The sequence below is a fragment of the Lontra canadensis genome, unplaced genomic scaffold, assembly GCF_010015895.1.
Source record: "Lontra canadensis isolate GAN:19392208 unplaced genomic scaffold, GSC_riverotter_1.0 scaffold54, whole genome shotgun sequence".
Taxonomy (NCBI): domain Eukaryota; kingdom Metazoa; phylum Chordata; class Mammalia; order Carnivora; family Mustelidae; genus Lontra; species Lontra canadensis.
In genome coordinates, this window is record NW_022631048.1 from 13,540,936 (window position 1) to 13,563,377 (window position 22,442).

At 63.7% G+C, this 22,442-nt stretch overlaps 2 protein-coding genes across 4 annotated transcripts; one reads left to right on the forward strand and one right to left on the reverse strand.

Annotated features, from left to right (window-relative positions):
* The first annotated feature begins 5,650 nt into the window (after positions 1 to 5,650).
* On the forward strand, positions 5,651 to 11,594 carry POLD2 (DNA polymerase delta 2, accessory subunit). The gene is made up of 10 exons (XM_032875062.1): positions 5,651 to 6,074; positions 8,259 to 8,380; positions 8,569 to 8,692; positions 8,946 to 9,060; positions 9,235 to 9,433; positions 9,712 to 9,792; positions 9,924 to 10,081; positions 10,303 to 10,430; positions 10,864 to 10,965; positions 11,326 to 11,594. The coding sequence occupies exons 1-10, from the start codon at positions 5,744 to 5,746 to the stop codon at positions 11,484 to 11,486; spliced, it is 1,521 nt and encodes a 506-aa protein (XP_032730953.1). The 5' UTR covers positions 5,651 to 5,743; the 3' UTR covers positions 11,487 to 11,594.
* A 279-nt stretch (positions 11,595 to 11,873) lies between these two features.
* On the reverse strand, positions 11,874 to 21,473 carry AEBP1 (AE binding protein 1). 3 transcript variants are annotated; one of them, XM_032875064.1, is made up of 22 exons: positions 21,174 to 21,473; positions 19,419 to 19,543; positions 19,202 to 19,385; positions 18,622 to 18,684; positions 18,424 to 18,495; positions 18,143 to 18,277; positions 17,986 to 18,063; positions 17,291 to 17,368; positions 17,047 to 17,127; positions 16,892 to 16,945; positions 15,887 to 15,996; positions 15,672 to 15,811; positions 15,341 to 15,425; positions 15,100 to 15,244; positions 14,919 to 15,004; positions 14,484 to 14,607; positions 14,098 to 14,294; positions 13,830 to 14,009; positions 13,283 to 13,634; positions 13,063 to 13,202; positions 12,872 to 12,971; positions 11,874 to 12,707 (listed from the first exon to the last, which is right to left on the reverse strand). In XM_032875064.1, exons 1-22 carry the CDS (start codon positions 21,424 to 21,426, stop codon positions 12,043 to 12,045), a joined length of 3,447 nt encoding a protein of 1,148 aa, XP_032730955.1. In that variant the 5' UTR covers positions 21,427 to 21,473; the 3' UTR covers positions 11,874 to 12,042. The 3 variants fall into 3 exon arrangements, with proteins under 3 accessions (XP_032730955.1, XP_032730956.1, XP_032730954.1); XM_032875065.1 differs by having other exon boundaries at positions 19,202 to 19,319; positions 19,353 to 19,543; XM_032875063.1 differs by having other exon boundaries at positions 19,202 to 19,543.
* Positions 21,474 to 22,442: the final 969 nt, after the last annotated feature.

The window sequence follows — 22,442 nt, forward strand, 5'->3', positions numbered from 1 at the left end:
AGGCTCCATCCACAGCACCCCCCTTGCCGTGGCCACCTCAAGAGATGGGGACCCTGTGTTGGGCCACAGGTGACTGGACTGGGGTGGCCATTACTCCCAGAGGGACACACAGACCTCTCCCAATCCTGTCTCTTAGCTGGCTGGGAGAAACCACTCTCCAAGTTGGGGGTGACTTTCTCTCTGTCCCTGTCGACACCAGAGCTACACACGTGCAGCCCAGCCCCACGGCGGCAGAGCAGTCCCTGGGAGGGGCACACACTTCAAACATTGGGGGTCTCCTACCGACCTCAGCAGGTTCCCGCCTCTGAACCCACTCCCTCGGAGGGGCACCCGCTCTTTTCTCCTCAGCCCCTCCGCCCCTACTCCCTGGGCTGGGATTCCTTACAAAAGTATCGTGCCAGAATTCCTTTCTCCCTGAAGGGGAAGATAATTCTAGAATCTGACGGCAGCGATCAAAATAGCCAACCAGGGGATTAGATGACGCTCTGATGTCTTATCTGCTCTGCCTCTGGCGGGACCATCACGGAGTCTGGGAACACCCATCATTTATTTCTACTGGATCAGCTAACACCCTCTTTCTGGGCAAAATCCTCAGCTGATATTGGTAAAATCCACAGCGCAGCTCCCAAGATTCAGCTAGAGCGCTCAAAACCTCTCCCTAGAATTAACCAATGCCCTAAAAATACAGAAGCCCTTCAGGGCCTCAAGCCCGTGACAGAGAATTTCGAGGCTCAGGGCTTCACGATCCCCTGTACCAGTCCCTGTCACACCCCCGCTTTACCTGGGAGGAAACCCAGCAGCCAGGGACGGACCTTTGTCTGGGCCCCTGAGCAGGGACCCCTCAGGCCCCTGCTGTTCCTAACCCCTACGTGCTGCTGGCACCCACTCCCACTGCAAGCGAAGTTTCCACGGTAACTGGCCTGCGGGGTGCTTGGTTAGAACTCCGGTAGGTAAGGATAGCCGGCGTCTTTCTGCCTTCGCTTGGGGAGATCAGCAGGACACCCCGGCAGTCACGCCCCAGGGTGGCACTGAGGGTCCTTCAAAGGTTGACTTGGATGACACGAAGTTTTCGACAGGCTCGACGTGCGTGGTTACAATGTGAAGAGGACTTGCTCTTCTGCTCCCTTCCCAGACGTCTTCACAGGGAGGCGCATCCACCGTCAAACTTCTAGCCTGAAAGGGACCTACGGTCTCCAAATAAAAGGTGTTGTTTGCCCGGACTCTGTTTTGGTGCCCAGAGCATCCGCCTTGGAACAAGGACTACCTCCGGGTCCGGATGAAACCCTTCACAGCTGCTTACTGTTGAATTCCTGGGACAGCCAACAGGAAACTCCTCTAACCAGCGGCAGGAGCTTAAGGATTTGCTGACGGTTCTTTTTTTTTTTTTTTTTAAGATTTTGTTTATTTGACAGAGGGAGCACAAGCAGGGGAGCAGCAGAGGGAGAAGGAGAAGCAGACTCCCTGCTGAGCAGGGCACCTGATATGGGCCTCCATCCCAGGACCCTGGGATCATGACTTGTGGATATTTATAGTGATGGCTGGCATGTCTTTGGGGGTGGCTCAGGGCTTTGGAACATTCTGGAAGCATCAAGGCCTCCTTACCTCCCATGGGGTAAGATTAAATATGTCTCCTGTGGGGGCGCCTGGTGGCTCTATCAGTTAAGGGTCTGACTCCTGATCTCAGCTCAGGTTTTGATCTCAAGATTGTGAGTTCAAGCCCTGCATTGGGCAGGGGAGGTGGGGGGGCTTGAGGAAAAAGGCCCCTGTGTCCAGAGCTTATGAGGCACCGCACTTCTGCTGGCTGGCTGTCATTAAGGTTCCCTGGTGTTCCAGACTCGGCTCCCTGGCAGCCGGAGTCAACCCCCTGCTGATATTTCTGCCAAAAACACTACTCTCAACCCAAACCTCTGTTGTGCTCCAAAGAGATGCCCTCCCAAGTGATAATTTGGAAAAACTGACAAGAGATGTCAATGTCAACTGGTCCCAGGAAAGGAAAAACAATATTGGAAATCTAATAATTTTTGGATCCATAAAGAGAGAAATCTGGTTTAGGCCAAATAACAATCTGGTCCTACCAGGGACTCTATAATTCCCTCCACTAACCACTGTACTTGCATTAAACCACCGGTCTACTGACAAAATGGTAGCACCATGACCAAAACCAGTGGGCAAATAGGAGTGAGGCCACAGCAAGGGCCTTCCTCCCCTGTCCCAGCTGCCTGAAGTATGAATGCAGAGAAACCAGCTCATACAAATGGACCTCATACAGCTTCCCCATTTACGGGGCTCCATATGTTTAGTCGTGTTTCCCTTGCTTTCTCACTGGACCAGAGCTCTCTCTTGTAGACAGGCTGGCATCTCTTCTGCAGTTAAAATTCTGTTAGAAAAGATTCTCCCCCACCTAGGGAACCCCTCTCACGCCTGATGGTTATCAGGGAACCCCCAGTCACGTCTGTGCGGTCTGACTGGCTTTACATGTGCATACGAGGCTCACAGTCCTCGGGGTTAATAAGATGCGCTAACAGCACTGTTAGGACTCAACTGGCAAAAATCTGTGAAGACCTTCCAAATACCTTGGCCTTAGAAAGCTTTGCGGTTGGCCTCTACATCTCCGATGCGCCCCCTGGGGGCCTCACTGATTCTCGAACTTTGGGGCAGTCACAGGATGTCCGTACACATGGCCCTCCTGACCCACAGTTGATAAAGAAGAGCGATGCTTTAATACGGTAAAGGCCTAACTGCTCCAACATGGCATTGGGAAAACTGGATAGCTCCACGCAAACAAAAGAAGTTAAACCTTACGTAAAGCCATATATAAAAACTAATCATACGTGAATCAAAGACCTAAATCTAAGAGCCACGACTGTAAAACTCTGGGAAGAAGCCATGGATTTGGCAGTGACTTTTTGGATATGACATCTAAGGGACAAGAGACCAAAAGAAGAACAGGTTATGACGGGACTTTAATACAATGAAAACTGTGGGTGTCACAAAACAGCGTCAACAGAGGAAAATCCATGGAATGGCAGAAGATATCTGCAAATTACATCCCTGACAAGGCACTGACATCCAGAACATATAAAGCACTCATGAAATTAAAAAACAAAAACATAACCCACTGGAAACACGGACACAGAACTTGAGAATTTCTTCAAAGATACACAGGTGGCCAACAAGCCCATGGAAAGGCGTCCAACATCACTCATTATCAGGGACATGCAAATAAGACCCAACTGCGCTGGCACCCCACACCCCACGAGGCCGGCTACCAGCAGAGCGCCAGCGAAGACCATGTGTCGGCCGCGATGTGGAGAGCCTGAAGGAACGAGTGCAGTGGCCCCTCCGGAACCTGACAGGGAAGGACCGTGGACTTGGTCCAATTCCACCTGGAGGTATGTACCCCAAACCTGAAACCAAAACCTTGACGCATTGTGCTCACCAGCATCCAAAGCAGCGAGATTCATGAGCCCCAAGAAGGAAACCAGCTAGGGCTCCTGGGGGCTCAGGTCATGACCGCAGGGTCCTGGGATCGAGCCCCATACGGGGCCCCCTGGTCAGCTGGGGGCCGGCTTCTCCCTCTGCCTCTCCCCCGCTTGTGCTCCCTCCCGCTGTGTCTCTGTCATAAATACGTAAAGGCAAATGCAAACCAGCTGAGTGTCCGGTCGGGCGGACGGACGAACAACCGCGCTCTGCATGGACGAGGCGGCGCTACTGGTCCTGAAAATCCGCAAGTTCCGACGCGCGGTCCAGCACGAACGTACCTGGGAGATCGTGACATAAACCAGACGCGAGAAGACGGACACCGCATGGTTCCCGTCCGCGGGCACGTGAGCGGAGGCCCGGGGGCAGACCGAGGCCTGGGGGCAGATGCACCAACGGCGGCTGCGCAGGGGAGCAGGTGCGGCGCTCCGGGGCGCCGCGGTGAGGCCAGATGGTGCGGACGACCGCGCGGCTCCGGGAAGGCGCTCGGAAGCCTCCGGGCCGTGCACCCCCGGGTGGCTCCGGGGTCCGTCCTGCGTCGTGCAGACGCCCCGGCGCGAAGACCGCCCGCCCGCCCGCCCGCCCGGCTCGGCGAGGAAACGCACCGACTTCCCGCCGCGCGCCCGGAAGCCTGCCGGGAGCCCTGCGCCCGCGCGTCCCCCACACATCCGGACCGACCCCGTCTCACGCGGCGACAGAGGCTCGGGTTCGGGGGCGCGTCCCGCCGTGCCGTGCGCTCTCAGCCCTCGCAGGCGGCACCGCGACGCGGCGGCGCTGTGGCCGCAGGACCCCGAGGCGGGCGCAGGGCTGCAGGCCGGCCCTGCACGGGTGCAACCGCGCGGACGCCCCACACGCCCGGACCGTCCGGGGCGCCGCGGGCTGCGGGGTGAGGGAGACCCCGGTGCGGGGGCCGGGCCACAGCCCGTCGGCGGCCCCATCACTAACCCCAGCCCGAAGCGTTCCTCCGCGGTGCCGGACCCCAGTCCCGGGCCCTGCCCTCCGCGGGCTGACCTCAGGCACGCTCCTCGGGACACGCAAGCGCGCGAGCCCCACGCCACCCGCGGTCCCGCGTAGCCCGGGAAACCCGGGGCGCGGCCAGAGGCGGGGCGCTCGCGGACAGGCAGGAGGCGGAGGTGGGCGGAGCGGCGCGCGGGGGAGGTGGGAGGCAGCGCTAGGAGATGGGCGGGGCGGCGCACGCAGTTTGGCGGGAACCCGGCGAGGAGGTGGGCGGGGCGGCGTGCCGGATTGGCGGGAGGCTGTGTCTGTGGGCGGGCCCCGCCGTGACGGACGGAACAGAAAGCGCGGCGATTGGTAGAAGGCGTTGGTGGGCGGGCACTGGTGAGAGGCGGTGCTCGGAGGTGGGCGTGGCGGCGAGCGCGGACTGGCGGTAGGCGGCGGGAGGCCCGCGGCCGGCGACTAGGTAATTGAGGTCCTGCGATCCCGGTCCCGCGTGGCGGCGGCGGAGGGGGATGGGCCGGGGCTCCGGTGTCCGCGCGCGGCCCTGCAGGGTCCCTGCTGCACGCGCAGAGCCGAAGCCAGAGCGCGGCCCGAGGCCGGCGGGGCTCCTTCCGGGGCTGCGGCCCGGCTGCGCGCGTTCGGGCCGGAAGTTAGTGCGGGCAGCGCGGCGGCCGGGAGCGGGGCGGCCGAGCGGGGTCTGAGCGGGGTCCGAGCCGGGGTCCGAGTGCCGGGCCGCCGCGCTGGGACGGTACGCGGAGGAGGAGAGACCGTGAGGCGTGCGCTGCCCACGGTGCGGGAGCTCGTGTCCCAGGCACAGGGCGGACCGCGGACCCGCCGCGGCGGTCGGAAGGGGGCCGCGTGAGCGCCCGGGGAGCGGACGGTGAGACGGGAGCCGAGACGGCGGGGACGGGTGCCAGCGAGGCCGCCACGTGCAGGCAGAGGCGGGGGCAGCGCAGTTGTAGGGACTCGGGGTCTCGGTCACTGAAACGGGCCCGTCGAGCAGAGGGTGGCGGGCGTAGGTTTGTTTCCAACAGGCGTGTCTCCTGGGGGCGCAGGTAAAGGGAGGATGGTCTCGTGCCCGACATGGGGCAAGGGCCGGGGGTCGTCCAGGTAGAGCGTGAGGCAGGCAGCGCGTTGCTGGTTTGGAGAGGGTCAGGACAGCCCCAGGTGGGACAAGCGTTCCGAGCCTTCCCATCTTCGGTTCCGGATGAGCGTGACAAGGTGACCAGCTGGCGTCCAGCCTGGGCTGTTCTGAGCCACGTCTGGGCTGGCGTCCTCCTTCCATGCCTGCAGGTGCAGGGGAGACATGGTGGGAGAGCCATGGGCTGGGCAGGGGCTGCAGGGCTACATCTGTGTCTTCACAGTGACCTCCGCCGCCTGGGCCCAAGCACGGGATTCTGAACGCGTCTGGCGCATCATGTTCTCGGAGCAGGCTGCCCAGAGGGCCCACACTCTCCTCTCCCCACCGTCCGCCAGCAATGCCACCTTTGCCCGTGTGCCTGTGTCCTCGTACACCAACTCCTCCCAGCCCTTCAGGCTCGGGGAGCGCAGCTTTAGCCGGCAGTACGCCCACATTTATGCCACCCGCCTCCTCCAAATGAGGCCCTTCCTGGTGAGCCGCGCCAGACAGCGTTGGGGTAAGTGATGCATTCGGGGAAGTGCTTCCTGCCCGCCAGCCCAGAAAGGTCCGGGTGTCGGGGGTGTTCTAGAGATGAGCGACCAGATACAGCTGGGACCTTCTTTAGTTTACCCCCCTTCCCGGTTGTCTTGGGAAAGCAAACCCGTTGGTGCCTCCGCTGCTTCTTCAGGTAGTTACGAGGATTAAATTAAGGAACCGGTGGTTTTAAAGGGAGGTTTGTTAGTTCAGAGGCTGGGATGAGGTGGGCTTTGTTCTCTTGGGAACAGTGGTGTAGGGACGTTCCTTGTCTGGAGAGCAGGATACGTGCTTGTCTGGAGAGCAGGATACGTGCTTGTTTGCCTGCATGTGGCCACCCTGTGTCTCCGTGGGGCAGGCCAGGTACCTGGCACTGGGAGCCCAGATCCATGAAGACACGCCTCCTGCCTCGGGGGCTCCCTGTCCGCTGCTCCTCTGGGCCCTCCAGCTTGGTTGGGTCCCGTGGACTCTTCTGTCAGCACACATCATCTTCCTTCTCCACTTGGTCCGTGACCTGTCCTGCAGTTACATTATTGGTCGTGCAGACAGGACATGCAGTTTCAACTTCTGGCTGATGCCCCGTTCCTTGGTCTTACTGTGTGTCAGAGTGGATTTCTGGGCTGTTTTCACTTCATCTGAAATGTTTACAGGTGGGACCGGGCTTTTCCATCCATGTGTGTTGGCCCCAGCCCTGGCCTTGGTGCTCCAGCTTGGGTCTCGGCTGCGGGGAGCCGTGGCACTCAGGCCTGTCCCACAGAGCCGGGGGGAATCAACTCTGGTGTCATTCCAGGCAACAAGAACTAGACCGTCACATGTGTTAGGGACATCTTCTATTGTCACTACCGCAGGCACAAGTGCCATGGGCATGTCCTCTGCCACAGAATGAGGTCTCCTTCCTGTAGCTTCTGGTGGCCTTTCCTTGCCTTCCTTGAAGCTCTTGGGGACACCCTCCTCAAGCCCCGTGTCACTGCCACTTTTTAGGTTCCAGCAGCACCCAGTCCGGTGCGGCTTTGCCTTGCAGTCACCACTGCTGTGGCTCCCATGGCTCCGTGGCACTTGTCACAGGGGCTGACCCCTTGTTGACTGCTGTTGTTTCTCTCCCTCTGGGTTGTACCCTTGGTGAGGATGAGGATGGGCCATGCCGTTCACTCCCGATGCTGGTGCCTGGCCCGATGCCCGCATGCCATCCAGCTGCACACGTGTCCTGCCCTCGACGCAGGGATGTGCGGTTCTGCCTGGTGCTTAGGTGTGCACAGTGGATTCCAGCTGTGCAACCTTGAACTGTCACTTAACCTCTCTGTGCCTCCGCTGCCTCAAGCGTGTGATGGGGCAGTAGCGTCTACCCTGCGTGTTGGCAGGCGCGGATGAGTTTCAAGGACAGTGCTCGGTGTGGAGCGAGGGCTCGGCAGTCCGGCTCCGGAGTTTGTTGTCTCCGTGCGTCTCTGGCATTTCTCTTTCAGCTGCTGGCACTCTCCTTACCTCGTCTTGAACTACTAGCCTCTTCTCCCCAGGGCGCAGCTCTGTGGAATGTTCTCAGTGACTCTGGGGCAGAAGGGGCAGCTGGGCTCCGGAAAGGGCTGGTCCTGCGGCCACATGATCCCTTCAGCTCCCAGCAGCATTTTTCCCAGGCTCCGGGTCTTTCCTGACAAACCCACAGGCCCTCTGGGACTTGTGCTCCTTCCTCTCGCCTGCCTGGGTGAGCGCTGCACACCGAGCTTCTCCAGTTTTTAGGGCAGGGTGCTTCTGTCTAAGAGTGAGTGTTACGGTTTTGGTGCAAGTGACGTAATGCTCCGTGTCAGTTTCCTGGTTGCTCGTGCTGTCACGGACGGCATGGTCACAAACGAGCAGCTTAACACACCAGACCCGTATTCCCTGTTCATCCTGGAGACCAGGAGTCTGAATGCAGGTGCTGGCCGGCCAGGAGCACCTCCTCCTCGGCTCTCCCCATTTCTGGCAGCAGCCGTGCTCCTGTCTCTGAGCGTCTTTCTTATGAGGACGTGGGACGTGGGGGCCCCGCCACATCTTTCTGTCTTCCTGGGGCCGAGGCTGCTCGTGTCAGGGGGTCTCTGTATTTGGTGGTCTCCTTCCCTGCAGAGGCCGGCCTGTGGGCTGCTGCGTGGTGGGCGGGGAGGCCACTGGGTCCCTGAGCCCGTGCCGTCGTGCCCAGGTGATGGAGTCCAGGTAAAGAAGCTGTGTGAGCTGCAGCCGGGGGAGAAGTGCTGTGTGGTGGGGACCCTCTTCAAGGCCATGCCGCTCCAGCCTTCCATCCTCCGCGAGATCAGCGAAGAGGTGAGGTTGGCCGCTGCTCCAGGAGCACCGTCGGGACCACCAGCTGTGGACTCAGGGAATCAGGGCTGGGCCTCTGTCCTGGGTGGGGGCGGTCCGGGGGCTGCAGTCCCAGAATCTCACTGATGGGGCCTGGGAGCCTTAGGACCTGGCCTCTGGCCCCACAACTCCCTCCCATCTCTGCCGTCCAGCACAACCTGCTCCCTCAGCCTCCTCGGAGCAAGTACATCCACCCCGACGACGAGCTGGTCTTGGAAGACGAGTTGCAGCGCATCAGACTGGAAGGCGATGTCGACGCGTCAAGGCTTGTCACAGGTGGGGGCGGGAGGGGCTGGCCCACACCTGTGGCTGCGGGTGTAGCCCTTCCTCCCCGGAGCGGAGGCCCAGGGAGGGGCTCGGTGGTTCCTGCCTACACCCAGAGGTGGTGACCCCAGGACTCGGTCCTGAATCCTCTGAGAATGTTCTGGTGTGGCAGAAGGGACCTAGCTGGTTTTGCCCCAGGGGTGCCTAAAAGGAGGTGGTAGCCTCTCGGGCTTCCGTCCTGGAGCCTGACACTGCTGCTCCCCAGGGACAGTGCTGGCTGTGCTCGGCTCTGCGAGAGACAGTGGCAAGTTCGTGGTAGAGGACCACTGCTTTGCAGAGCTCGCCCCTCAGAAGCCCGCACCCCCCCTTGACACAGACAGGTGAGGAGCAGGTGCTCAGGGGTCTGGCTGGTGTTCCGGGGGGGTCATGGTTGCCAGGCTCCATGTCCTCTACTTGCCCATGACGGTGGCAGAGCTCTGCCAGGGGCTGGGCTGGGGGCATCAGTGGGACTCCCACCCTCTGGGTGCACAGGAGGACCCTGACTTCCCCTGCAGGTTTGTGCTGCTGGTGTCTGGTCTGGGCCTGGGTGGAGGTGGGGGCGAGAGCCTGCTGGGCACCCAGCTGCTGGTGGACGTGGTGACAGGGCAGCTGGGGGACGAGGGGGAGCAATGCAGCGCCGCCCACGTGTCCCGGGTCATCCTCGCCGGGAACCTGCTGAGCCACAACACCCAGAGCAGAGATTCCATCAACAAGGTACTGTCCACGCCCGCCCACCGGCCTGCACTTGAGCCCCTCCTTCCCCAGGGAGAGTCGGGGTGTGGGGTTTCGCACATCTGGTGGCCAGTGCCTCGCAGTGATGCTGCGGTCTCTGCTCCAGCCCTGCTTTCTGAGGGCGGGGGACCCCGTGGCACAGAACCCCTACCATCCCCAAGCAGTGGGCCTCTGCTCTCCACTGTCCAGCCAGGTCTCTGAGTGTCCCTTCGACCCTAGCCTGTCTCGGGGCCTGACAGCCTGTGGACTTCTATCCCCAGGCCAAATACTTAACCAAGAAGACTCAGGCAGCCAGTGTGGAGGCGGTCAGAATGCTGGACGAGATCCTGCTGCAGCTGAGCGTGAGCGAGCTGGGGGCCGCCGGGGACGGGACTGGGGTCTGCGCAGCGGGCACCGGCAGGTGGGCCGGGGCAGGGGAGGAGGGGGGCTTTGGAGAGCCCTGGGTAAGCTCCCCTGCCCCTGTGCCCTGCAGGCGTCGGTGCCCGTGGACGTGATGCCCGGTGAATTCGACCCGACCAACTACACGCTGCCCCAGCAACCCCTGCACCCCTGTATGTTCCCACTGGCCACCGCCTACGCCACGCTCCAGCTGGTCACTAACCCCTACCAGGCCACCATAGAGGGAGTCAGGTAGCCGTAGCCACACCCCCATCTGACACCTGGCCTCGGGCCTCAGTGGCACCGAGATGGGAGGGTTGGGTCCAGGGCTGCAGAGGGCCCAGCAGATCTGGGCTCTTTCTCAGAAAGAGCTTGGGACCCCCACCGAGAGAGCGCCGGGTGGGCTGGGGCCAGGTCCTGTGGGATCACAGGCGGCGGCCCTGTGCGGGGATCAGCTGAGCCCTGCCTTGCAGATTCCTGGGGACATCAGGACAAAACGTGAGTGACATTTTCCGGTACAGCAGCATGGAGAATCACCTAGAGATCCTGGAGTGGACCCTGCGTGTCCGTCACATCAGCCCCACAGCCCCAGACACACTAGGTAATGGGACTCAGCCACGTGAGGTGGGGCCAGAGGGCCCAGGGAGTCCTGTTCCGGGGCCTCGATGTCCAGAGGGTTCGCAGCCTGGATTGGCACTCACCAGCCCTGCCATGACCTCAGGGAAACCCCGAAAGCTTGACGCTAGTTCTGGAATCTCCCCTGGAATCTTTGGGCTGTCCACCGTCAAGGCGCTGTGTAGGGCCAAAGACCCTGGGGAGCATATTGGGAGCTCTGGGTAGAGCCTGGCGCCCTACCACAGTGGCTACCCAGCAGGGCACGCTGACCTGACCCCAGGGCCATGGGGCTGTGGCACAATGAGCAGGGCTGCTACCAGCACAGCCCGAGCAAGTATGAGGGACCGGGCTGGGGCGCCACCCCCTGACCAGGCACTGTGCAGAGCTGAGAAGCTCCAGCCGCTGTGGGCTTCCTCCAGGTTGCTACCCCTTCTACAAGACCGACCCATTCATCTTCCCGGAGTGCCCTCACGTCTACTTCTGCGGGAACACTCCTGAGTTTGGCTCTAAAATCTTCCGAGGTGAGTTCTGCCTTCTGGGCACCCCGGGCCTGGGGTGTCACGAGGGACCCTGTCCTGGGGACAGGGCGCACAGAGGAGACCTCCCTGGAGTCCCCGGGCCCTGTGGGCAGCTGACTGAGCATATCCGGGCAGGGGCTGATCAGTCCGCACCTGTGCAGCAGGCTCACTGCCCACCTCTGGTCAGCAGGGCTCCAGACTTTGACCTTCCTGCTGCCCTCGGCCCTCCCGTCTGGTCCAAAGGGGCTTCTCTGGCCAGCACCCCGACAAGGCTCATGGGGAATTCTTGTTTGCTTCTGGTGACTTCTGTTAGCCAGGGCCCACCCAGAACCTAATGGGAGTGCCCGTGTGTCTTCTTCACAGGACCAGAGGACCAGAGGGTGCTGTTGGTGGCCGTCCCCGACTTCAGCGCCACGCAGACTGCCTGCCTTGTCAATCTGCGTAGCCTGGCCTGCCAGCCCATCAGCTTCTCGGGCTTTGGGGCAGAGGACGAGGACCTGGGGGGCTTGGGCCTGGGCCCCTGACTCAGAGACCCCGACTATCTGTTCCATGTGACACTGACCCAGGAGCGGCATTTGTTTCTTAAGAAAAGCCTGATTGGGACGCCTGGGGCGCTCAGCCCATGGAGCATCCACGTCTTGATCTTGACTCAGGTCTGATCTCAGGGGCGTGAGATGGAGCCCCATGTGGGGCTCCGCACTGGCTGTGGAGTCGGCTTGCGCGTCTCTCTGCCCCTCCCCCTGCGCACTCTCTTTCTCTAAAATGAATAAAGTCTTTAAAACAAAGCCTGACCAGTGTGCTGGTGTTGAGCCCCAGGCAGAGATGAGGCCGGCCCAGGGCCCTGGCGGGGCATGCCGCTCTCCCTCCCCCTCCTCCCGCCTCCACCCTCCCCCAGTACTCTGCAACACGTGTGTCTGCCGTGAGCTTGCTTTATTGGTGCGGCTGTCGGGGCAGATGGCTGAGGAGTCCGTGCGCCCGGGGCCCTGCAGCGCCCTGACCGTCCAAAGCAGCCTGGCTCCTCAGTGTTGCCCCGTGCGCGTCCCCTCCCGGCCCGGTGACCCCGAGGGGGCTTCCCCGTGCTCAGAAGTCCCCAAAGTTCACTGTGTAGGTCTCGGCTGTAGTGAAAGGGAAATCTGGGCCCATGACCACCACCACCTCCTCCTCCCCGTGGTCTTCCTCGTGGTCCTCCTCCTGGTCCTCCTCCTGGTCATCCTCCTCCTCCGGCCCCAGCTCAGTCCCAAACTCCGTCACCACCTCTGTGTAGGTCTCCGTCTCCGACTCCTCCCAGCCCACCGTGGTGGCCTCGGGCTCAAAGGGCCAGGGCCCCAGGCTGGCGCTGGGGGTGGGGGAGGGGGTGAGCGAGGGCCTGGGGGGCAGTGTGGCGGAGGTGGGGGGCGCGGCCGTCCCGGGGGTACCGGGGGCAGGGGTCACAGTGGAGTTGAGGCGCCGGAGCCGCAACTGCTCGCGCATGCGCAGCCGGTACTGCAGGCGGCGCCGCTGCATCCGCCGCTGCTGGGGGGTCATGGGGCGTGAGGGGTCGATGCGCGGGATGGGCCGGTTCCCGTTCATGGCCATGATCTCGCGGATGCGCTTCCAGTTGGAGCGCGCCAGGATGAAGTTGCACTGGGTGGCCCCGATGTCGTAGTCCACGTTGCAGGTCTTGGCACTGGGGGTGTAGCCCTCAGCGTGGGCCGTGACGCGGTACTCACCGGGATTCAGGATGCGCCAGTAGTCGCCGCCGCTCGCTGCAGAGGGAGGCCGGCGCTGCTGCCCAAGACGTGCGAGCCCAGCCCCCAGCCCTCCCTCCGCCTCCCGCGGACCCTGGGGTGGGGGGTGGAGCCGCGGGAGACCTCGCACAGATCTGGCCCCCGCTTCAGGCAGGAGGGGCGGCCCCGTGCGCATGAGGTACCTGTCTTCACGCCGTGGTTAATGCCGCTCACAGAGATGGTGGCGTTAGCGATAGGGATGCCCTGCTCATCCGTCACAACCCCCTTGATGCCCCGGTGAACCTACAGAGGGACACGAGGCCGGGTTCCCCTTGCAGGCCCCACGCAGCTCCCGTGAGCTCCCGACCCCAGCCCAGGCCAGCGCCCACCCCACCTGCTCCATGAAGGTGAGCAGAGCCTCCTTGTTGTTCTCCCACTCTCGGGGCAGCTCACTCTCGTGGGGGAACTTGTCGCAGCCCAGGTAGATGGAGAGCTCCAGGCAGTTGGTATGCAGGTAACTGAAGTCGTTGATGGCTACGCAGGGACAGACAGAGCCGCAGTCACCCACGGGCCCCGCCAGACGCCCCAGCCCGGCCCCTCCCGGGCTGACTTACTCCCAGACCGGGGATTCCACTTGGCCCCGTTGACGATGCCCATGCCGCTGGTGTAATCCTGTGCTTGGCACCCTCCCCGGTACGGCTCTGTCATTGTGAGGTGGGCAGATGCGAAGGAGATGGCCAGCCAGCGGAAGATGGCGTGGTCCGGGGTCTCCTGGGCCTCAGACACCTCGTCCTCATCTTCTCCCCGGGCAGCTGCCATGGCCGCGGCCAGCAGCTGCTCCTGGGTGGGGGTCCGGGCCATGTCGTAGGGGTAGGACACGAGACGCTCACCACCGTTCAGGTTGGCCCCCAGCACAAAGGGGTTCTTCTCCATCCAGGCAATGATGGCTCGGACCTCTGTGGACACCTGGGGGTGGCCAGTGCGTGAGGTTGGAGACACAGCTGCCATCATCCCCCTTGCAGAATGCACCCCCATATTCAAGCCCCCTCTGTGCCCCCAGTCCCAACCTCAGTCCCCCACCAGCCCACCCCCAAGTCCAGAGCTCAGGACCCCAGGGTCTAGGCTGCTCCCCTAGGCCTGCTAGCCAGGCTGTGGCCTCACCGTGGCATCTGGGGAGAGGTAGCGTTCGGGAATGGGCAGGTTGTTGTTGGGGACCCGGTAGGGGACCCATTTCCTCTCCTCTGCTCCCCAGAGCACAGAGTTGAGATCTGGGAAGTCCTCGTAGATGTCAAAACCTTCCTCAGTCCACAGCCCCATTGCCCAGTTCCCAAACTCAGAGCCCTGGAGGAACCAGCGGGGTTGGTGTCAGCCTGTCACCCCCCGCCCTGTCACCCCCACCTGCCAGCCCAGCGTCTGCTCCCTCACCCACCATCTGCGCTGCCACCTCGTAGCCGTCGGGGTTCAGCGAGGGCACCAGGTGGATGCGCGTGTCCTGCACCAAGCTGCGCACACGGGGGTTCCCGTCCCGGTACTCGCGGCACAGGTACTGCATGAGAAGCAGCAGTAGCTCTCTGCCCAGCACCTCATTGCCATGGATCCCAGCCGTGTATCGGAACTCAGGTTCCCCTGCAAAGGCAGGAGCCTCAGTAACCTCCCGGGCCCCAGAGGAAGCACCCGCCCAGGGGGATGGGGGCAGCTGAGGCTTGCTGGGCCCAAAAAGGCAGACTGGGACTCCCAGAGAGGCTCTGAGATAGGCACAGGGACCAGCTGCAATGCCAGGGAGGGCAGGCCTCCAGGGGGTTTTGGGGCACACACCCAGCTCGTGATCCCCAGGGTTGTCTGAGATCTCCATGGCATAGATCTTGAGCCCGCGTGAGCTCTTTCCCAAGCTGTACGTGCGGGTGATGGTGGGGCACTCCTCGTTCACCACCTTCATCAGCTGGGCGCGGGAGAGGACACCGAGTTACACACCCCACACCCGCAGAGGCAGCCCCGCACGCAGGCAGTGCCAGGCCTCTCCCACCACCCCGGTCTGTTCCGTGGGGAAGGCCTCTGTGGTGGGAGTGGCCCCTGCGGGCGACACCAGCTCCTCTCGGGGACCAGCACCAGAGGGAGACGGCCTGCAGTTTTCCCCTGCCTGAGGCAAGGGCCAGCCAACCCCCCTCTCAGGCAGGCTGCATCTGGGAGCCCTGACCCCAGTCGCCGGACAGCCTCTCCCCGCCCCGCGCTGACCCAGGGACAGGCCCTCACCTGGCGCATGTCCTTGTAGCTGTGGTGCCGGAAGTCCAGGTTGTCGGTGGCCACCACCTCGTTCTGTGCGTAGTAGCTGTGGACAGCTGCAGCAGGCGGCCGGGGCCCTGAGCGGGCCACCGGCCAGCCCCTCCACCCCGGCCAGTCCCCCACCCGGCTGCCGCCGGCCCCCTGCACTCACGAGTCATGGGACACCCCAGCACCTCCAGGCGCATGCACAGGCTGCCGTTCCAGGTGAGAGGGTAGATGCGGATGAAGCGGGCCACCACTGGCTCCGGGAGCTCGCTCAGCACGGGCGTGTCCTTGTCCACGTTCCCATGGAAGGTCTGGGGAGAGGCTGGGCTCAGAGCAGCCCCCCCATCCCTGCCAAGAGCCGCTCCCAGTCCCAACGCCAGGGCAGAGCCATGAGCTCAGGCGCCCACCATTTCCTCGTAGCCATTGGTGCACATGGTCCACGTTTGGCTGTCGTTGCTGAAGCCCACGAAGAAGGAGGTCACGAAGTCGTCACTGGGGGGCAGATGGCGGTCAGGGCAAGGCTGCTCTCCCTACCCCATGTCCTGGGGCCTCAGGAGCTGGCAGGGGCGTGTGGAGCTCGCCCTGGGCGGCAAGAGTGGTTCCCACGCCCGCTATGTGCCACGGGTGGGTGATCTGCTCATCCACGAGGATTGGGCGTGGCACATCCTGTGTGGGACGCAGTCCTGTGCCCGGGGCCATCCACCCCTCGAGAAGTGTCTGGGAGTCTGGCTGACGTACTGGATGCTGGAGTCACGGCCCTGGGTGATGACGCCCGTGAACTTGGTGATCCTTCTGGTGTCGACCTCAATCCACTGTCTCTGAGCGTCATCCTCAGCGCACCATGCCCCATCGTAGTAGTCGTCCTCGGTGGCCCCAGCCTGTGGGGGGTGGGTGGGATGAGCAGGGGGAAGAGCCCCCGGGCCAGCTGCAAGACGGGCGACCCTGACACCCACCTGTATGTTGAGCCGGCCTCGCTGGGCGCCCAGGCCGTGGCGCAGCATGGACGAGGCCCGGATCTGGTTGTCCTCGATGCGGTGGGACTCCATCCCAATGGGGGGACACTCTAGGGACATGGCACCCAAGGCTGGTGGCCCAATGGCTCTTCCACTCCCTCCCGAATTCCAGAACGAGGAGCCCAGAGCCCGTGCCCGAGCATCAGGGGACGCTCGTCAGGGCAGCCGCACCCCAGCCTGTGCTTCCCCTCCTTGGGGCTCAGCTTCCTCCTCCCGAGAACTGGCGGGTGATGCTGTCTCCAAAGGGCCCTGGGGCTCACGTGAAACTACAGGGAACGGCAGGCATGGAGTTCAGCCCCTCCCAGCCACCACCCGCTTCAGGGCCTCCTGCATACTGCCTTGTGCTGTGAGTTCTATCCCCGGAGGGTGATCCCAGGGAAGAGATACTCCAGGACCTGTCCCTCCTGGGTCCCAAGATTTTAAGAGCAGGAAAGGGTTATGGAGGCCTGGAGCATCATCGGGAATTCCAGGTTTGGGACCCACGCATGGCTTTGGGTCGTCTGCTCAGCATCCTTACCCTGCTGCCACTGCATGGACCCCAGCCCCCACAACCCCCACACTCCCCAGCCTCCCCACATACACCAGCCCCCCACATACACCAACCTCCCCCCATACACCACCCCCAATCCCCCATACTCTCCAGCCCCCCACATACACCAGTTCCCCACACAGTCCCCAGCCCCCCAGTCCACAGACCTCACATACACCAGGCCACACACACCAGCACCCCCACATACCATGCCCCCCACATACCCCAGCCCCCACATATACCAGCCTCCACAACATTTCACAGCCTCCTCAATCCCCAGCCCCCACATATACCCGCACCCACCTTACTGCAGACTCCCCACACTCACACACCCATCCCCACATACCCCAGCCTCCCCACCCCCAACCCCCACACCTGCTCTCCAGCCCCCTGCAGCCCCCAGGACCCTCACTCACTGACTTTCTCGGTCGGAGCCCACTCCTCCTCCAGCTCCTCACCCTTCCGGGGCCCTGGAGGCAACAAAGGGAGACATGGTGCAGAGGGTCCTGGGTCTCGGTGCACGCGCGCTCTCACAGATGCCCGGGCAGTGAGTCCAGCCCCAGACGCACACCTTTGTGGTCCTTGCCCTTCTCCACACTCCACTTGTCATCCTTCTCGTCCTCCTTGGGGCTGCCCTCCTTTTTGGGTTTCTCTGAGTAATGGAAGGTAGAAGCCATCTTAGCCCTGGGCTTCAGAGGGCGAGGGGCCCGGGGTCGGGCCTGCAGGGCTGGGGGGCTCGGGGGTCAGGCCACGGGGGGAACTGGGGGGCTGCTCGGGGGTCAGGCCGCGGGGGGGAGCGACGCGGCTGCACTCACTCAGCTCCTCCTTCTCCTCGTCTGTCTCCAGCTCAGTGTGGGGCTTCCCGGGTCTGGGAGGCCCGAAGTAGTAGTCCACTGTGGGGAGGCAGAGCCCTGCTGTGGCCCAGGTGCTGGCCCCAGGGCCCCCTCTGTAGGCCAGAGCTCCTGGGTCCACAGGAGCCTGGCCAGCAGGACCACGCAGGAGGGAGAGCAGGAGGAGGCGGGATCAGGGTGGGCCTTGAGGAATCCAGGTAGGCAGGGATGCGTAGGGAGGGTCTCCTGGAGGAGAGGCCGTCTAGGCACAGGTAGGGTGAGCCCGAGCCGGGGAAGTCACCAGCCTGGCTCAGGAGGGCATGGCTTGGAGAAAGGTGAGCCATGGAGTCCTGGGCAGGGAGTGGGGCGCACACAGGACACACCTTGAATGACACCAGATGCCTATAGCCAGGAGGGGCTGTTCTTGAGTGGGGGCTGAGCGGGGGCCAAGGGTCAGTAGGAGGGATTGGTGGGGACCTGGGGGCAGGGAAAGGACAGGGACCTTTTCAGGCCCCCGTGGACACAGGCACAAGAGGGAGAGGACGGTGACCGCCCAGAAGGAGCTGGAGTCCTGCGCGGTGATGGGAGCCGGGGGGCTTCAAGTGGCAGGACCCGTGGCAAGGCAACTCCCACAGAAAGCACAGGAAGCAGGGGCGTGGCGGGCCGGGCCGGGCACTCACTGTCGTCATAGTGAGGGATCACATAGCCGTCCCCGTAGTCAGGGGGCAGGGGCGGCGGCAGCGGCTTTGGAGGCGGCTCTGTGGAGGTGGGAGGCAGGGGTGGGCCCAGAGCCCCCGCGCAGGGCAACCCCCCCGCCCCCCGGGGTCCCCATCCTACCGATCCTCTCCTCCGGGGCCTCCAGTCCGGGCCCGGGTGGCTTGGCTTTCTCTTCCGGGCGTTCCGGCCAGGGCCGCTCGGGCCTCCTCCTGGTGGGGGGTGGCCGGGGCCGCTTCTGGCGCCTGATGTACTCAACTGAGGGGGAGGGTGGGCTCTGAGCCAGTCCAAGGGCCCCCCTCAAAGGCAGCGGGGCTGGGAGGACAGGGCTTCTGGGTGGGCTGACCCTCGGTGGACCCGGGTCCAGGGGTGTGGATCCGGACGGGGGCAGGGGGGCCACTCACAGTCCTCGTAGTCCTCCCTCTCTATCTGGTCGTTGTAGTCCAGGGTGGGCGGCTCGGTCTCCTCTTCCGGCTCTGGGGGAAGTGCTCATGGCTGGCTTGTGGAAGACACTCACTGATGCCCCTCCCCAGGCCCACCCTAGAAACCCAGCCAGCCTAGGCAGCGGGTCCCCCAAGCCCGGGGGGACATCGCCCACTCACCAGACTGGCGCTCCAAGTCAGTTTTTTCTCCTGGATCCAGCCAAGGACCTGGGAGGGCCCCACCTGCAAACACAAAGCCCCCATGCCAGTGGACGGGAAGCCCACCCTGACCGCGGCTCGTACAGGGAGCGCCCACGAGACCTAGGCCATGCCGACAGCTCCTGGAAGCCTGAGCTCACTCCCAGGAGGCCTGGACGGCTCTGGCCTTCAGCACCCAGTTGGCGTCTCCTGGCGCCGGAGAACTGGAGGGTTTTCTGGGGAGCCCAGGCCCCAGCAGGGGGGCACCCCAAAGGCCGAGGGCCCCACAACACACAGGAGAAGGGATCCAAGTGGGGCCCAGGGGACAGATCCAGGATACTGGAGATCAAACCCCATCCATAAGGCCACCCCTACCCAAGGGAGGCAGCCGCCCCAAGGGAGGTCCAACCAAATGGCTACATTCGTGACAACAAGAAGTCTACGGGGCCAACCCTGAGTGGCCCTCAGATCTGTCTGCAGGAAGCAGGGACCTAGGGACGCCCTCCCCCTCCCAGTTGCCTAGCAGTCAGAACCCCACAACCCCAGGAGAGCCTGCACACACCTCCCTCCTGGGGCAGCTCCTCGGGGCCGGGGCTTGGGGGTAGGGGCCGTGGCCACCACAGGGTTTCTGAGGGGGTGGGAGTGGGGGGCCTCTTCCCAGTCGAGGGCCTCTTGGTGGCCTTGGGTGGCTTCTCCTTGGGCTTCTTGGTGGCCTTGGGTGGCTTCTCCTTGGGCTTCTTGGTGGCCTTGGGTGGCTTCTCCTTGGGTTTCTTGGTGGCCTTGGGTGGCTTCTCCTTGGGTTTCTTGGGTGGCCTGAGGGACCCCTCCAGGGGCTGCTTGGTGGCCTTGGGGCCTTTGTCCTTCTTCCCTTTCTTCCCTTTGTCTTTGGCCTTGTCCAGAGGTGCTGTCACAAACGCAGACTTACGTCAGATCAATGGAGACTTCACTCCGTACCTCACGGAGCCCCCAAGGTGCCCACAACCAGGGCACAGCAGCTCTTGCTGGTCCCGTGTTTCTTGGATTGGGAAACAGAGAGGTTAAGTAGCTCGCCCTTGTGGCAGAGCTGGGATAGGAACCCAGGCTTCTGGTCCGCAGCTCTCAGCCGCCAACACTGCAGCTTGGCCGGGGGAAGCAGGCCCTCACCCTCCCACCTGCTTAAACTCAACAGAGGCCCGTCACCATGTTCTCCTTCCCCATGCATCCACTCAGCTGACCAGGGGGCGTTATACTGTGTGGGGCACAGAAGGGACAGAGAGGCAACTGAGCCATCCAGGCATGGGGGAGTGCCCGGTCTAAAGGGGAAGGAGGTCTCATCCCCGCCAACTATCACAGAGTCAAGGGCCAGGTCCTGGGGCCTCCCTGAAACTCCCTGCAGAGCAAGAAAAAGGTCACTCGTGCCCGTTTTAAGAAGTAAGGGGTCTGGTGTAGGTTGGCTGCTCTAACCAAGAGAGGGTCCAGGGGGACAGGAGGACAGGCAGGCACTGACGCTGCCCTGTCAGAGTCTGGGGGAGGAAACAGGAGCGCGGCACGGGGCACTCTGTGGGAGTCCTCCTGGCCCCTGAGAAAGTGCGATGCGGCTGGTGGCCCGAGGCCTAAACACAGAAAAATTTACAGAATGCACACAGTCGGGAGAAGCAGGGCTGCCACCGCGGCATCCAGGAGGCCAGGACAGCAAGCCTGGAATGGGGAGTAGAGGTGGGGAAGGGAGGCCATGTTGGGTCCTAGGATCCGCCCCCCAAGGGGTGGGGAAGGAGCCAAGAAAGATCTAGAAGAGGACACAGGGGAGGGGCTGCTGACCTCAGGAATGATGGATGGTGCCTGGAGTCTCCTGGGAGAGAGAGATCAACAGGACCCTTGCCCCCCTCCAGAAAGTCACCACAAACACATGAGATTTATTGACAACTGATTATGTAAGAAGCCCTGGGCTGCATGCCCTGTGATGCTCAGGGCGGTGAATGCACTGTCCAGAGAGGGCAGGGCGCTGCCCACGGCTCCCCGCAGCCCCCTCACCTACCTCTGCGCTCTTGGAACAGGAGGCTGGGCAGGAGGCTGCTTGGAGCCCTCCCAAGGGAGGTCTGAGGCTGGGACTCTGGGGGGTGGCGTGGGCACAGCCAGGGTGTGCCACACACAGGCCCCAGGACCACATGAGGGCAGCTCACAGGACAGACCTGGGGAGGGGGCAGCCAAGTCCCCAGGTGGCTCAATGCTCGTCCTTCTGGGGGGCGGGGGGGGCGGGGGGGGGGGGGGGGGGGGGGGGGGCTGGGGGTGAGGGACCGGGAGGGTGGAACCGTGAGGCAGCAGACTTGCTGGATATGTCTCCATGCCCAGAGGGCTGAAGCCAGCCCTGACCTCTGCCTGGCGCAGTCTCCTGCCAGACATCTGGGCTCTCCTGGGCCTCACGGAGCAGACTGGACAGCAGCCAAACCCCTGCCAGGGCCTGCCCTTGTCACCTGAGACGAGGGGAGCCCAGAGGCCCCCCATCCCGAAGTGGACCAACCCTCTCCCCCACCCCCGCACGCCCCTGGGGATCTTACCCTCTTTGGCTACCCCCGGGCGCGCCCCCGGCTTGTCTCCCGTCTGGGCTTTGCGGACGCGCAGGGTGGGCTCGGGGGGCGGCGGCACCTCCAGGTCGTCCTCCCGGGTCTCCGGCTCCAGCTCCGACAGGAAACCCTCGAGGAACTCCTCGATCTCGTCGTCGGTCAGCACCGTCTGCGGGTGCCCCCCGGGGCACAGCGCCAGCAGCGCCAGGAGGCAGCCGAGCAGGGGCGCCCCGCGCACGGCCGCCATGGCCGGGACTCGCGTGGGGGGCAGGGGCGTGGGGGGCCCCGGGGTGGGGGGGCCGGGGACTCTGGGGAGGGGCGGTAGAGGGGTCCCGCGTGGGCCGGGGCTCCGGGGTCGGTGGAGGGCTCCGGGAGGGAGCGGGCGGGAAGATCCGGGGTGGGGCGAGAGGGCTCCGGGCCAGGCAGTGGCTCGGGGAGAGTGGGGGCTCAGGGGTGGCCGGGGACCTCTGCGGCGCTGGTGGCGGCTGGGAGCTCCGGCCCCGCGTGGCGCGCTCCCGCGCGGACCGCCTCTCCAAAGCTCCAGTGGCGGCCGGGGCGGGGGCGCTGGGGCTTCCGGAGACGGCTCCCCCCACCCCTGGGGAAGGAGGAGGAGGAGGAGGAGCCGGGCGTGGACGGAGGGGCTGCGGGGGCGGGGGTGGGGGGGGCGTTGGCGGGCGGCGATCTGTCCTGGCGCGGTGCGCGCTTGGCACTTTCCGAAGCGGTAACTGGGGCTGGCGTCCCCCGCCTGAGGCCTGCGCCTAGGACCAAGGATCTTGGGGGGGGGGCGGAGGGAGGGGCGGATGGGACGCGGGTTTTGAGGGCGCAGGTCCGAGGGCTCCGCGCCGCCTGCCCCGCACGCTGGGTCTGCAGCAGCTCACTCGAGTGGGACCGGGAGGCGGGATGCAGGGAGACCAATGGAGGGGGTCAGGAGCCGGGACGGCAGAGTCCAGCCGCCGCTTCTGGCCTCCGAGATCCTCCCCATCTCAGCGCTCCCGACCCGGACCCGCGGTGAGGGCTCCCGGCCAACCCATCCTTCCCTCTCTCTGGAGGCTGGGGCTGGCAACTCTGTGAACTGTCACCAGCTTTCCTTCAGACGCCCAACTAATTTCCCGGGCCGTGGGCCACGTGCGGGTGCCCGGTGAGGGACAGCTCTTAAGGAACTCGCTCTCTAGTGGCAGGCAGGTTCGAGACTCCCCGCAGGGCAGGCGGCCTGCTCTGCTGGGGCTGGGAGCCTCTCAGCAATGCCCCCCTCTCCTCGGGTCC